General features: G+C 35.9%; 1 protein-coding gene and 1 long non-coding RNA gene across 5 annotated transcripts; both read right to left on the reverse strand.

Moving 5' to 3' along the window:
• Nucleotides 1–2364: 2364 nt before the first annotated feature.
• Nucleotides 2365–7099, reverse strand: LOC103343231 (multisubstrate pseudouridine synthase 7-like). 3 transcript variants are annotated; one of them, XM_089044048.1, is made up of 7 exons: nt 6656–7099; nt 4257–4323; nt 4097–4159; nt 3590–3693; nt 3330–3432; nt 2962–3035; nt 2365–2584 (listed from the first exon to the last, which is right to left on the reverse strand). In XM_089044048.1, exons 2-7 carry the CDS (start codon nt 4272–4274, stop codon nt 2533–2535), a joined length of 414 nt encoding a protein of 137 aa, XP_088900174.1. In that variant the 5' UTR covers nt 4275–4323; nt 6656–7099; the 3' UTR covers nt 2365–2532. The 3 variants fall into 3 exon arrangements, with proteins under 3 accessions (XP_088900174.1, XP_088900172.1, XP_088900173.1); XM_089044046.1 differs by lacking the exon at nt 6656–7099 and having other exon boundaries at nt 4097–5880; XM_089044047.1 differs by lacking the exon at nt 6656–7099 and having other exon boundaries at nt 2365–2562; nt 4097–5585.
• Nucleotides 7100–8049: 950 nt separating this feature from the next.
• LOC148920628 (uncharacterized) lies at nt 8050–11432 on the reverse strand. Of its 2 annotated transcripts, none has more exons than XR_016122093.1 (3): nt 10851–11432; nt 8280–8490; nt 8050–8178 (listed from the first exon to the last, which is right to left on the reverse strand). It is a non-coding gene; the product is annotated as an uncharacterized LOC148920628 (long non-coding RNA). The 2 variants fall into 2 exon arrangements; XR_016122092.1 differs by lacking the exon at nt 10851–11432 and adding an exon at nt 10089–10123.
• Nucleotides 11433–13908: the final 2476 nt, after the last annotated feature.

A 13908-nucleotide genomic window follows, 5' to 3' on the forward strand; every position in this document is an offset into this window, starting at 1 on the left:
CTAACAGTAATGGATAACTACTCTTATTGACAAACAAAAATCGGGGAAAAAAATTAAATGAAAAAAAGGATCCCAGTATATATATATACAGTCCCCTTCCATTGAGGAGCGCCCTTTAGGGTAGTCTACAATTTTTTTCCCAATGATCCAAACCATCTATTTTTAAGGTCTTCATTCATAAATCATCCTTGCAAAAAATTAGACAAATCAGAAACCGTTTCAACATCCAATTGTGTCTTACAAAATTAAAGAATACGGTGCCTCAAGAAAGTACTAAAATTTCAATAACTCAAATGAGTGGTCAAATAATATCAGATTCAAGTAATTTTTTGTAGAGATAATCTTTGAATGATTATGTACAAAATAGACGGTTTGGATTAGTGAAATACAATATGGAGTGGGGCCTACAAGGGATGTCCCTCAATGGAAGCTCTCTTTATATACATATATATATATATATATATAAGACTATAGCCACTCGTCTATACAATTTATTGAAGACAATTAAAAAAAAAAAAAAAAATAAAGTATTGGCTATCGATTTTTTAAACATTTGAAAAAAATCGAGTATATTGCTGCGACTATACAATTTACTATATAAAAAAAGAGAACAGATGTGTAGCCATTTGGCGTCCACTTGTAAAATAGTACATATGTGCGCGCTATAGTTGAAAAATTAAAAAACTCAGTATATCCGTGCGGCTATACTATTTTTAATAAAAAAAGGACCCTTACCGATTAGCCGCCACGTGTCAAAACTTGTCTATTTTAAATAAAATAGTAAACACGGGGTATAGCCTTGCGGCTGTACTATTTTTTAATTTTTATTTTTAAAGAGGACCCTCTAGTGCAACTTGTCAAAAATAAGCGCCACGTGTCAAAAACAAATATTTTTTTATAAAAAATTGTAGGATAGTTGCCCGGCTTTACTATTTAAATACATTATATTCAAAAGTTATAACCGTCTGGTTATACTATTTAATAAAAATAAAAGGATACTCCTAATTGCATTAGTTTGTACTTTATACATATTAATTTGCTGGTTTCACATATCCAAAGTAGATATTAATCGTCCACTATATAGTATTGTAATATAATTTTTATAACATATATTATTCTTATTCAACAGTATGTGAGAATTATCTATATAATATGTGAATTTTGTGTGTCTTACTGCAAATTTTGTAAAAAATACGTGTATCAAACATCATAAACATGTATGTACATGTACAATATGACTATTCCACATTTCCTTTTTAAAAAACATGAGACGTGTGTAGAAGATGAATGTATTATTGAAAAATTCGTACGTATTTGTATAATAGATTATTAAACGTGAAAGTGCTAATTTCTTTATGCCGGTAATAACTCTGGAAAAGTAAAAAATTAAAAGGGGACAATAGAGACTCGATTAATGATCTAATAGTAATAGATAACTACTCTCATCGATAAACGACAATCGAGGAAAAAAATTAAAAGAAAAAAAGGATCCCAATGCATATGTGTATATATATATATAGGGGGCTTCTCCATTGCGAACTCCCACAATGCGGATTTGTTACGAAGTTGAATTTTTGACCGTGCGATTGATTTGAACAGTTCACATCTATTCTTCCTCTTCCTGAGTTCACTCCTCTCTCATCTCTCCTCTTTCTTTTTTTATTCTTCTTTTTTCTTTCCTTTCCTTCTCTCTCCTCCAGTTTTCTTCTCTCGTCATCTGGCGATTTTTTTTTTCTTCTTCTCTCTTCTGACTAGTTGGACATTATTTTGAAAGGGCTATACTTAGTTTTGTATTCCCTTTGGCGCGCACGTGTAAAATAGTATAGATGTGCCGCTATACCTGAAAAATTAAAAAACTAAGTATAGCCCTTTCAAAATAATGTCATAAAATGCAAATGCTTTATATTTATAGTTGGGGCCCAAAGGGTTACAGAATTTAATTAGCAATAAAATCTAATCAACCTAAAGTCAGTTAAATTGTCCGGCCGTTAGGAGCATCTCCAACCGATATATCAAATTACCACGTGGACATTATATAATATGATATTTGACATTTTAGGTGGAGTTAATTTTTTATGAAGTATCAAATTGTCACATAAGCCAACAAATTCAAATTTAACACTTTGCATTTGACATTCCCTTGTAGATGCGCTAAAATGGGCAAGCTAGTCAATTACAAGTTAAGATGTAAAAATTAAAAAGCAAATCAATTTAAGAGAAAACCGGTCACTAACTTGCATGCTCTATACCAAATAAGCAACATGAGATCTTTTGAATAATCCATATGAATAACCTTTGATGAGATGATGCTTCTAGTTGTGATTTCTCTAGATTCAGAATTCAAATAAAGCCATCAAGTTCATATGTATGAGAATGAGAGCTCTCTAAATATATATAATGGTGCAAAAGGGTTTAAGTTATTGATACAAGAAATCAATTTAAATTGCATGCTTAAACTTCAAAACTTTCTCCTCTAGCTTTTTGTTTCGGCAGTAAATGGTCTTTAATTATCTTTATAGAGTCCTTCCAGTCTCACGGAACTTGGGGTGCATCCCATGTCACCTGGCCACGAGTAGAAAATGTACTATTCATCGTTCTTGTGAGAATGAATATGTCATTAGAACATAATATATGCACCAAGCAAACAAAAGGTAAAGCCCCAAGAAAAAGATCCAAGCAAACAAAGACACAGTTAATGTGACCGGCGATGAGGTTTAGGGTTTGAATCTATCACAATCAAATGGAATTGGAATTGCAGGGTGTGATTTGATTTCCAAATATGAACAAATATGTGAAAAATATGTGTTCAAAGCATTCATTAACATAATGCATTTTGGGAAAGTGAGAAGCAAGATGCAAAAGAAATGTATTACAAAAACTCATGCATAAGTGTTAATATAGCCTTCATTTATTCTCTCCTCCAGGCCAAACCAGTTATGAAGTTAGTAAAAAACCACTTACATAATCCTCAAAGTTCTAGGAATAGCTTTCAAAGTCTGTAAGTAGTTCTCATGACATTTCTTCAGACACTGCAGCTGTACGAGGACAAAGGAAACAAAATTCATGATCAAGTACAAACCACAAGAAGAAGTAATCCAATGTGAGAATCATCATAAAAGATAATGCAATCATCATCCCAGATGCATGAGAAAATGACAGAAAAGACAGCTTAGATTCAGCAAATGCAGGGAAGGATTCATTACAATAAGAAAAAGATTTAAATAGAAATTAATCTTTCAGGAGTGTTTAGAGAAGCATAAAACACTAGCAAGACTCTGCAGAGAAAAAGCAAAGCAGGAGCAATCATAGACTCATAGTTGGGGACTTACTCTAGCTCTTTCAGCAACCAGATGTCGGGGTAACTGCCACAGGGTCCCTTCAATATCATCAGCATCCATATAATATTCTCTTGCCTCTGTAATCGGATTTCTTTGTAATAAAAAATTAAGTTAAAGAAAATTAATACGAATCCCACACTACATCAGCATGCAATAAACTGCTGTATTTAGAAGTAGTCAAGTATAGAAAGAAAAGAAAAAGTATCCTCACAAGTCACAAGACTCACAACACATGAAACAGTAAAAGGATATTCCCTTCTCTTGGATCAAGGATCACGCTCAGAGTAGATTTCCACTCTTCTCTGATTAGTGCAGCACCAATGAGGTAGGTTGGGGGTGAACCAGTTGCCAATCGCTGAAGTCAGAATGCAGTTCGATAAACCATCAAGCAAAATTTAATCCATCGCATATTCGATAAACCATCTTTTTGTCACATGACATCTTCTGGGTAAAAAACAGACCAGCTGGCCTTTTACAACAGAACTGTCGTCTTTTAATGGCTTTGTAGTATCTTTGCAATTGTAAAAACAAGAAACCTCTTATTGCAAAAAGGAAAAAAGGAACAAGATACCCAATCTCAATAACATCTAGCCTTTTAAGTGCACTATTATGCAAATAAATAGTCTCAATCAGGATAATAGTACAATTCCAAAAGATACAACACAAATAATCAGGGGGGAAGAGAGAGAGAGAGAGAGAGAGAGCAAATGAGATGTATTATGCAAGAAAATACAAATAGATAGAGGGAAGATGCTTACCTCAATGTTACAGTAAATCGATTTCCCAACAGTTGGCCAAGGACAAGTCCTTCCCTCACATAGCTGGAGAAAGGCAACTATTACATGAGCATGCATTACAAACCAAATGGATAGAATATAAATAACCCACAATTCTTGAGCCTTATCAGACATCACCTACTTTGATACCAATCAACATATCATTAAGAGCAGCTAATTTACTTGCAAACTGCTTAAAAACAGTTACCCTGAAACACAACAAGAACTAATGAAGCACCACCCTGCAACAGACGTATTAGTTTTAACAAATTCATTAAATATTTTAGCGACCATTTTGCTGGGGCTAGAATAACTGATATTCAGAGGATTGGTACTAGAAATCTGTATTTCCAGGGACTTATTATGACTTATAACGAAATTCGACCTATGGAACATGGGTCAAACTCCTATTCCCACACACCGATTTGAAAACAAATAAAAGATGAGCTTCTATAGCTTGGTTCAAAGATATGTAGTTTTAAACAGCTTTATCAGAAGTCTAGCATATGAATGCCAACAAGAATAAACTCAAGCAAATATTTCTTCTAGATAAGAAAATACAATGTTTAGAGGGATAAGCAGCAAAGTTAGTATCAGTTACCCATGGAGTTGAGACAGCGTGGTTATATATCCCTTGTATCTACAAACCGAAACATCTTCTACTTGCCACTTCTGCAAAATTACAGCTTATACCACACTTTCCCAGTCTCTCACTAGTGTAAGCTATTATGTTCACCTTTTCTTTCTTTTTCTAATACGCTATTATGTTCAGTTTGTAACCAAAAAATTCTTAAGTTTCAGTACCACAAAGAAAAAATCTTTATCATTATCATAGTCTGTCAGTTTCAGGATCCAAAATGAGGCATGCTAGTTTAGGTTATTTTAACTTTGGCAAGAACACAGTCTAAGCATATATGATAATTGATATAATTAACTATCACCTTTCACTCTACTTAAGCAACAATTATCTACATTGACAACTAGATACGAAAATAACAATAAACAACAAATGGAGAAACAAATATGTAAAATGACTTCATGATTAAAACTATTTCAACTAAAACTATCGAAATTCATCATAGTTTTTGGTGTTCCCAACTAGAACAGGATCAGGTCCAAGTAAATATTACAAACAACATTGATCATAAGGCCTATTTGTTGTTGTAGTAGCAGGATTACTAGAAATCTTTATGAAGTTCTCTAATATAATTCAATTTGACTAATCCAGGCTTTGCTAATATTTCTTTTCTTTTTGTGAAAAGAAACAAACTTTTATCAAAGGAAGCAACTAGACAGAAGAAACAACAGCCGTGAACGAGAACTTCACAGCCAGCTACAGGAAATAAAATATAAACAGAGAAGACTTCAACAGGACTAGGCTATAAAAAGACCAGGCCAAAAACATAAGAACTCAAACCACCACAGCCTTTCCAGTCTAGAAAAATGGAGAAAGTAGTCTTTAAATTCAACCGGAACTGAAGCCCACAAGGCTGACAGGAACCTAACTTTGCCAATAATATTATGAACATTCTAAGCATCCAATATAAGGGAGCTGGACAAGGCTATCTGATTTCCGGAGTAAAGCAAACAGCAACAACCATTTCATGAATATCAGTCAAGTCCACGATTGGTGGAGCAAGAATGCTCTATATCAAATCTTTGTGTCAAGTTATCGACAGATAAAGTATTTGTCCTCCAAGGTTTGAACTTGCAAACCAGTATCACTTGTTAAACTTAAAAATGCTAAGGAAAAATAATTATACGCACATACATACATAGATACATCTACCATATAAGTATGCTGCATTCTATGGCAATTGTCAAACACATACACATAACAACCAAACAGTGGTTTATAAATATGTCTTGCCATAATCATTGTGGATAACAACTCTTGGTCTCAAAGTCCCTTGATATGTAGTATATTCTGTAAGAATCAAAAACTGACGTTGAATACAATAAACACATGAATTACAACATGAATTACAACATGAATAAAGAATACTTATCGATTGATTCATACTCAGTGAAGAAGACATGACAACTATGGGAATGATCTTCTCTCTGCAACACCATAATGTTCTTGCTATCAATAGGTCAAGCACGCCACAGAACTTATGTATTGTGAGAGGAGGGAACGATTCTTTTATATTGAAGAAACCTTAACACTATCTCTCCTATTATAGATAGAGTAAGAGTTTAAACAAAACTAATATACTTAAGAGATTGAGTCCTAGTCAATATAAACTAACCAAAGTCTGTCAAAACTGGAAGTCTAACAATTACTGATAAACATAAATCTTATTATCTCATTCTAATACGATAATCATAACACGTGATTAGGCTAACTCACATAAGTCATCTTACATATTCTTCCAAAAGTGTTTGGATATTTTAGCGCCTCTTTAATTTATTACACCAGCTTTAATAAAGCGATCATGCATACCATACACATTAATATAACTAAAATAGTTTCATTGTTCAAAAGCCTTAGCTAGAAAACATTAAAACCAAACTGAAACTGAGGGAGAAGGTGCTTACCTGAACCTTTTACGAAAGATTGAAGAAAGTAAGCCTTCTTAGGAGATATTCTTGAACCAAAGTCTGCAAAGGTATCTTCTAAACTTCGGGCACTTTTGCCAAAGCCAAAGAATGCAGTTAAGACATTGTCACCCAAGTCTGCAAAGCTACCTTCTACACTTTCAGCTTTAGTCTCAGCTTCATACTTGAGTTCCAAGGGATTGCCAAAAGCATCATGATAACACACATCGGACAATGACTTAGCACAAGCACTCTTTGGATTCTCAGCTTGTTGCTTTTCAGCTTCCACATTCTTATCTTTAGCAGTCTCAGCTTCATCCTCAGTTGAAGGTAGCTTTGTAGAACTCTTTGGCTTCTCAGCTTGTTCCACATTCTCATTTTTAAGAGATTTCTGAGAAGACTAAGAAGAAGAAACTGCTGAGGATATTTGTTGGAAGCTCGGTTGGTGACCTTGGCCCTCTTCTTGAAGCAGAAATAGGGATTGTCATCAATCTCGATCATGCCTTTACAGTAGGCTATCAATTTGGGGTGACTTTTATGCCACTGTTGTGGGCAATCATTCAGAAAAGCAAACAAATGAGAGAAGGTATAGGTCCCTTTGGAAATCAAAGACTAGGACCCTTTATCTTGTCGACGGTTGGCATGAGATAATTACGTTTATCTTTGGAGCTTGTGGTGCTAGGAATGAAAAGCCACCTGACGATAAGAAGCCATCTCATGGCAATATTCTTGAATCTAAGTCTGCAAAGCCAAAGAATGATGGTGTTAAGACATTGTTAGATTCTCAGTTGTATTTTGATGGTTGTAGTGATATTTTTGAACCTAAGTCTGCAAAGCTATCTTTTGCACTTTTGGCACTTTTGCCAAAGCCAAAGAGTGCTGCAAAGCTACCTTTAGCTGAGAATGAAGATACATTTGCAGACTTTAGTTTAAGAATATCGCAGTGAGACGGCTTAGCACAAGCACTCTTTGGCTTCTCATCTTGTGAGATCTCAGCCACTCTTTGGCTTTGGCAAAAGTGCCAAAGTATGAATAACTTTGAAGGACTTAGGTTCAAAAATGTCACTACAGCCATCAAAATACAACCGAGAATCGACAATGTCTTAACCATCATTCTTTATCTTTGCAGACTTAGGTTCAAGAATATCACCAGGTGGCTTCTTATTCCTAACCACATGCTCCAAAGACAAGCGTAATTATCTCATGCCAATGTCGACAAGATAAAGGTCGATCTTTGATTTCCAAAGGATCCTACCTTCTACGTTTGTTTGCTTTTCTAAATATTGCCACACAAGATTGCATAAAGTCACCCCAAATTCATAGCCTACAGTCAAAGGTGATAGCAATTGATGACAATCCCTATTTTGCTTCGAGAAGAGGCCGAGTCACCGAGCTTCCAACAAATATCCTCCACAATTTCTTCTTCTTACTCTTCTCAGAAATCTCATTAGAAAGGTCCAATTTTATTTCAAAATCTGCAAATTGAGATAAGACTTCCTGTACATTTTTATGTACAAATCCCACTGCAAAAGAAAGGAAACACAAGTCAAAACTACACTTTTAATAGGTATGTCAATCATCAAATCTTTGGTGTAAGAATCACAGCAGGAGAAACTCAACCCACATGCAATAAGGAGGAGCTCTCTTCTAGTATCACACTCGTCCTTGATTACAGGAACTATGGGGAATTGATCAGCAATGACTTGCCGGCTGAAAAAAGCTATTGCTAGTTCCATGGAAATTCTATATCGTGGTTAAACAAACTGAAGGTGGGCATCCCTTGTCAAAGAGCAGCATAAATGATTGAGCACCCTCTCCTTATGGACATAATGTGCCTGGAATAAACACAGATATTTTAAAAATAAGACATAATGTGCAGATTCAAATTGTTTTCCTTGACAACAAATAGATGAAGTTTGCCTACAAAAAATAAAAAATAAAAATAAAAAATGAACAAACTCGATAATTGAGCTGTTTTAAAAGTAAGCATGATCAACAATACTTGATAATGATTGGATGAATATTTTTCAACCCATTGGTGAAATCTGACATCTTTTTTTACAAAATTCTTCAACTTCTCAGCTAGGTAGTAACTGAGAGTAATGAAAGGGGTATTCCCTGCAAATGCAAAAGTAGCGTTCACATTCGAGGGGCCTGTTTCGTAACAAAGCCATACTTCACGGCTTATGATAGGACCCGCCGAAATCCTCGAAGCTGGGCCGGATCCCGTCTTGTCATGACATTCACCGATGCCGGGACACATACTAAAAAATAAAACCGAGACTTTCTACAAAATTTTTGCAGTCACCCCTGTAAATTGTACAAACCCAACAAAATTCAACCTGCATAACATACAATAATAAAGATACCAACCAGCAGCATGCTTTCAACACTCAACAATAGAAAGTAAATGGCCTCCGGCCTCAAATAAGAACCTAACATGGGTAATAACAAAGCATCTAACAAATTTAGTTCAAAACAGTTCGAGCCTCAAACACAACTTGCACGTTTCCTAGAGCCACTACTGTATGGGGGACGCAAAATAGAAAACATGAGTGGACAAAAACAAAGCTTGCATTTAAAATAACATAATAACCCCACCGTGTAAAAATAATGCTCAAGACATGCAGGTTCATAATTCATAAACAATATTTCTCTAAAACCCATTGAACCCAAAATCTCAAACCACAAACTCCATTCCCAAAATTATACTGCTCTTACCAACCCACTACATATATATATATATACATATATATATATATACATATATAAATAAATACATCTGTAAATATCCATAATACTCCTCACAATCTAACCGCAGATTGTTGGCTAGCTCGCAGGATTTTCCTGGTGCTATCCTGCGTCTAGGGATAAGCGGTCCAGCAGAGGGGATGAAACTTCATAGCTCACATGCCGGAAATACCAGCGCCCGTGTAGCTCACATACTAAGTCCTACGTCGTAGACCATCATCACACACCAGAACTCACAGATGCGCGTGTAGCTCACATACTCTTCCCATACGCCGGAACTACCAATGCCACGTGTGAGACGAATAATCACATGTTAATCCCACACGCCGGAACTACCAGCGCCACGTGTGAAGTCTAGTAACTGGGGGTGGTACTTCCATAGTGTAATCATACGTTTTCTCTCTACAACCCCTCATACTCAAATCCTTCTACAATCTCACCTCAACAACTCACATACCCCACACATAAACCATATAGACAATATAGATAGTATTTCCCAAAATCCATACAAACATACTCTCAATACTCAAATATGTCAAGCCCACAATATATTGCCAAAGCGCTATACGAACATCAAATTCCAAATTTGAATATTAATACATCCAATATACCATTTAAAACATTATGCATAAATCTTTCATCAATAAAACCATGCGTATTATTGAAAACAAAGTCCACTCACAAATAGTCCCAAGCTGCCCGACCCTGAGAGGGTTCGCCTGCTAGTCGATCGGCGGAGCACCTATTCCGAGATACGAACCCTTAATTAATATTAAAGCACTTCGAAACGGAAATCACAAATTAAATACTTAAATCCCCAAGTTCTCAATGCGTGTACATAGAACGAGATATCCTAAAGTCCGGTTACAGGTTTAGGAATCGCTCACAATTGGACGATTATCGCTAACCCACAAACTTTGAATTATTGAATTGGAACATCCGGGGGTCCGATTCACGATCCGCGAAATCCTACATGATTCTAGGACTACCTAGATCAACATATTTTAATTGGGAAACGATCCAACGGTCAGAACCTATTGAACCCGGATAATGCACAATATGCGAAATCCGTTCGATACTCAAACAACTTCCGAAGTGAAATCCAAGCACACCTATGCGCTCGGGACAACACAAGGATTACAACAGGATAAAAATGTGGCCTCACCACCTTGCCCACGCGCCGGCAGCGCATGGGTGTGTCGAGTAAATTTCCGGCGACGGAAAAACTCCACACCCCCACTCACCCTTCCTATCCAAGATACTTCTCGAGGCAAGGATCACTTCATTCAACTACGGGAAGGTCCAATTTGGACGGCAACCGGCCGGAATTTCACTTTGAAATCCGACCAAAACCTAGATTCCAAAATCGGTATCCTAGACTCAAAATCGATCCAATCGTATGCAACAGACAGCTAGATCTCGGAAAATAGATTAGAATCCATACCTCACCCGTCGGAATTGTTGGCCGGAGGAGAGAGATCGAGCGGTGAGAAGTTCTGTCAAAACCGGCTTCGTTTTCTGCAAATTACGGACAATACCGGCGGTGCCAGTGGCTGGGACCAGTCGAGGAAGGAAGGCGGGAGTGGCCCGGTTCGTTTGGAACCGGTGCCGTCAATCGGGGTGGCCGGAGATGACGGTGGTGTGGGTTATTCTGTTCGGATGAACAGTAATCGGGGAGGGGAGCTCGCGGGAGAGAGAGAAGACGCACGGAGGAGAGAGAGAGAGTGAGGTGGAAAGTGAAAAATCAGATTTTTACTCTAACCCTTTTTGAAATATTTACAATTTTGCCACTGGAAGTAATTTGATCGCCATTTCTTTGTTACAACTCCAATTCAAGCCTACCGCATGTCTACGGATTCATCTCAGTACGACCTACATAACCATACCACTCATTGTCCCCAAATCCTTTCGGAATGTTACATCATGCTATCTCATCATCCACAATTTCATCCTCAAATGTATTGACTGTTGTCTCATCATCCACCGTATCATCATCCAATGTAGACCTGACAAAAGGAACAAGAAGGATGAAAGAAATTTTTGAAAGAAAACGATATCCTCAAATACAATATTAAAAAAGATGCTGTGGAGATGGCAAAGATGGCTCCTCCATTTCACTAATTGGATGGTATAATCTGACCAATATGGGCTCAACGACATGGGCTGGTCCTAGGCAATATAACCACTAACTCAATTCCACTTGAAGTTGTGTATTGTATTTTGACCAGTATACAAAAGTAACAAAAGTTGGGCCTTTGAAGGAAGTGGACCGGGACTCATAAGCCCCATAAGAAAAGGCAATATAATAAAGTTTAGAAATCCAATGGTTGTTATAAAACTAAAGAGATTGTGGAGACAATATAGAGAAATTAAGTTGTAATAGAAATCTGATGTTTTATTGAAACTTTTTCTGTATATTACAATGAAGGGAGGAAGTCCACTTATAGGCAAAGTCTCTTCGCTTTCCGTGGATGTGCAACCATGTCTTCTAATATGTGGATTTCACTTCCACAACACTTTCATCATGATATTCTTCATTATTTCCAAATGTGTGGGCTCCACTCAAGACTTTAAAACACTCTCCTGATTTGTACCACTTTGCAAAGCCCAAGCGAAGGTGTTGTATAGCAGTATAGCTCAGAAGTCCAAGTGTCGTATCCACAGAGAGTAGTGTAAAGAAAACAATAGAGTTGAGATAAAACAATTAAGATTGAGAAGTAGAATTATGCAAGATTTGATTTAGAGAAAATTCAATTGATTAAAACACTAAGGCATTGGGGTTCCACTTTTAACATAAGCATGCAACTCTTATTAATTTGATCTACAAAACATTTCCCAATTGTAGTTGTTCAAAATAATTAAAACTCTTTTTAATTTCCTTTAGAAGTATTCTACATAACTTGTACCATTGGCAACAAACTATCAAAAAATAATCTTCATCAAAATTATATCTATCTTAGTAATTATCTCATCTTTTAAAAGCATGAAAGTTTTTACTACATAATGCGAAAAACATTATTGAACCCATGAAATAGATTATCAAACATTCATCAATTAATTAAAAAGAAAAACTACAAATTCCACTTGAACAAAACTCAAATTCACATTAAAGCTTAAGTTTGGATCAAACTAATAAAAATTATATACTCATATTAAAAGCTTTCCCCCTAGCCTTAGCTAGGGAGTTAGTTCTGTTGGAAAATTTAATATTAACTAATATTGATTTCCTTATTTGAATGGAAATTAATAAAATCCATTGGGTTAAAGACATGACCCTTGGGTTAAAGACATCTTCACATGGGGGGTGACACCTCTTCAAACCAAGGGATGCATTGTTTGGGGTGACAACTATTCAAACCAAGGGATGCATTATTTGCCTTTTCAGATAGGGATATCTTTTTGGAAAGGGTATTTCATCATCTATAAATAGAGCAATCCTCCTGCAGTTTTAAAAATTCAGTTTAATTCTCTACATACAGACTTTCACATATAGAAAGCATTAGAGTTTTCATAAAGAGAGGTTCCTGCATAATTTGGTTCAAAGTTCCTTGTGAATTGCAGGTGTTTCTTTCACAATGAGGGGAGTCGTTGTATCCTGGGAGGCAAACACTAGTGAACCATAAGCACCAGGTGTGGGCGTAATTCGTCTTAAGGTCAGAGTGTCCAACACTTGCCTCGACTCAATTAAGGTTCTTCTAATTCAATTCTCCTTTCGTAAAAATATGTTTTATGTGCAGTATTTATTTTATAGCAATTTAGCACTCATATTTCCAACAATCTTAAGACGAATTATATGTGTTAATTGCTATATACATTAATCTGTGTTTAATTGCCATATACTTTAATTTGTGTTTGTGCATTTAAATGTTAACGTTGCAAATAAGACGACGTTTTTTTATTTGTGTGCGTCGTTATAAAAAATATTCAACAGTACCTCCGTTTTTTAGTTGTTTAAGTCACTTATCCACGATGGTTTTTTGTTACTGTCGTCTTTTTAAATACAATGACGGTTTTTTCTTCTGCCGTCGTCTTTTACTGCGTCTTTTTCACTTTTTGTAGTAGTGCTTGGTTTGAAGAGTTGTCCCCCATGTGAAGATGTCTTTAACCCAAGGGTCATGTCCTCAACCCAATGGATTTTATTAATTTCCATTCAAATAGGAAAATTAATGTTAGTTAATATTAAATTTCCAACACAATCTTCTATGATGCTAGATATCTCATAATAGTTGACGTAAATTGTGCATATTATCATAGCATTCACAGCAGGCGAAATCCACATGAATCGAAATTAATGAATATGGCTTTCGTATACATGCAGGTAGCTGCAGGAAAATATTCTTGATCACAATCCTTACAATTGTGTCAGCATGCCTGGCAATACTACTTTCGGGTTCCTGTGTCTATCTTGCAGTGACAAAAAGAAATAAAGAAGGTAGTTATGCTTAATTATGAAGAAAAAAAAAAATTTACTTCAAACCTTACCTTACATTCCTAATTGTTTT

The sequence above is a fragment of the Prunus mume genome, linkage group LG1 (genome assembly GCF_029339155.1).
Source record: "Prunus mume cultivar Tortuosa linkage group LG1, ASM2933915v1, whole genome shotgun sequence".
Classification (NCBI taxonomy): Eukaryota; Viridiplantae; Streptophyta; class Magnoliopsida; order Rosales; family Rosaceae; genus Prunus; species Prunus mume.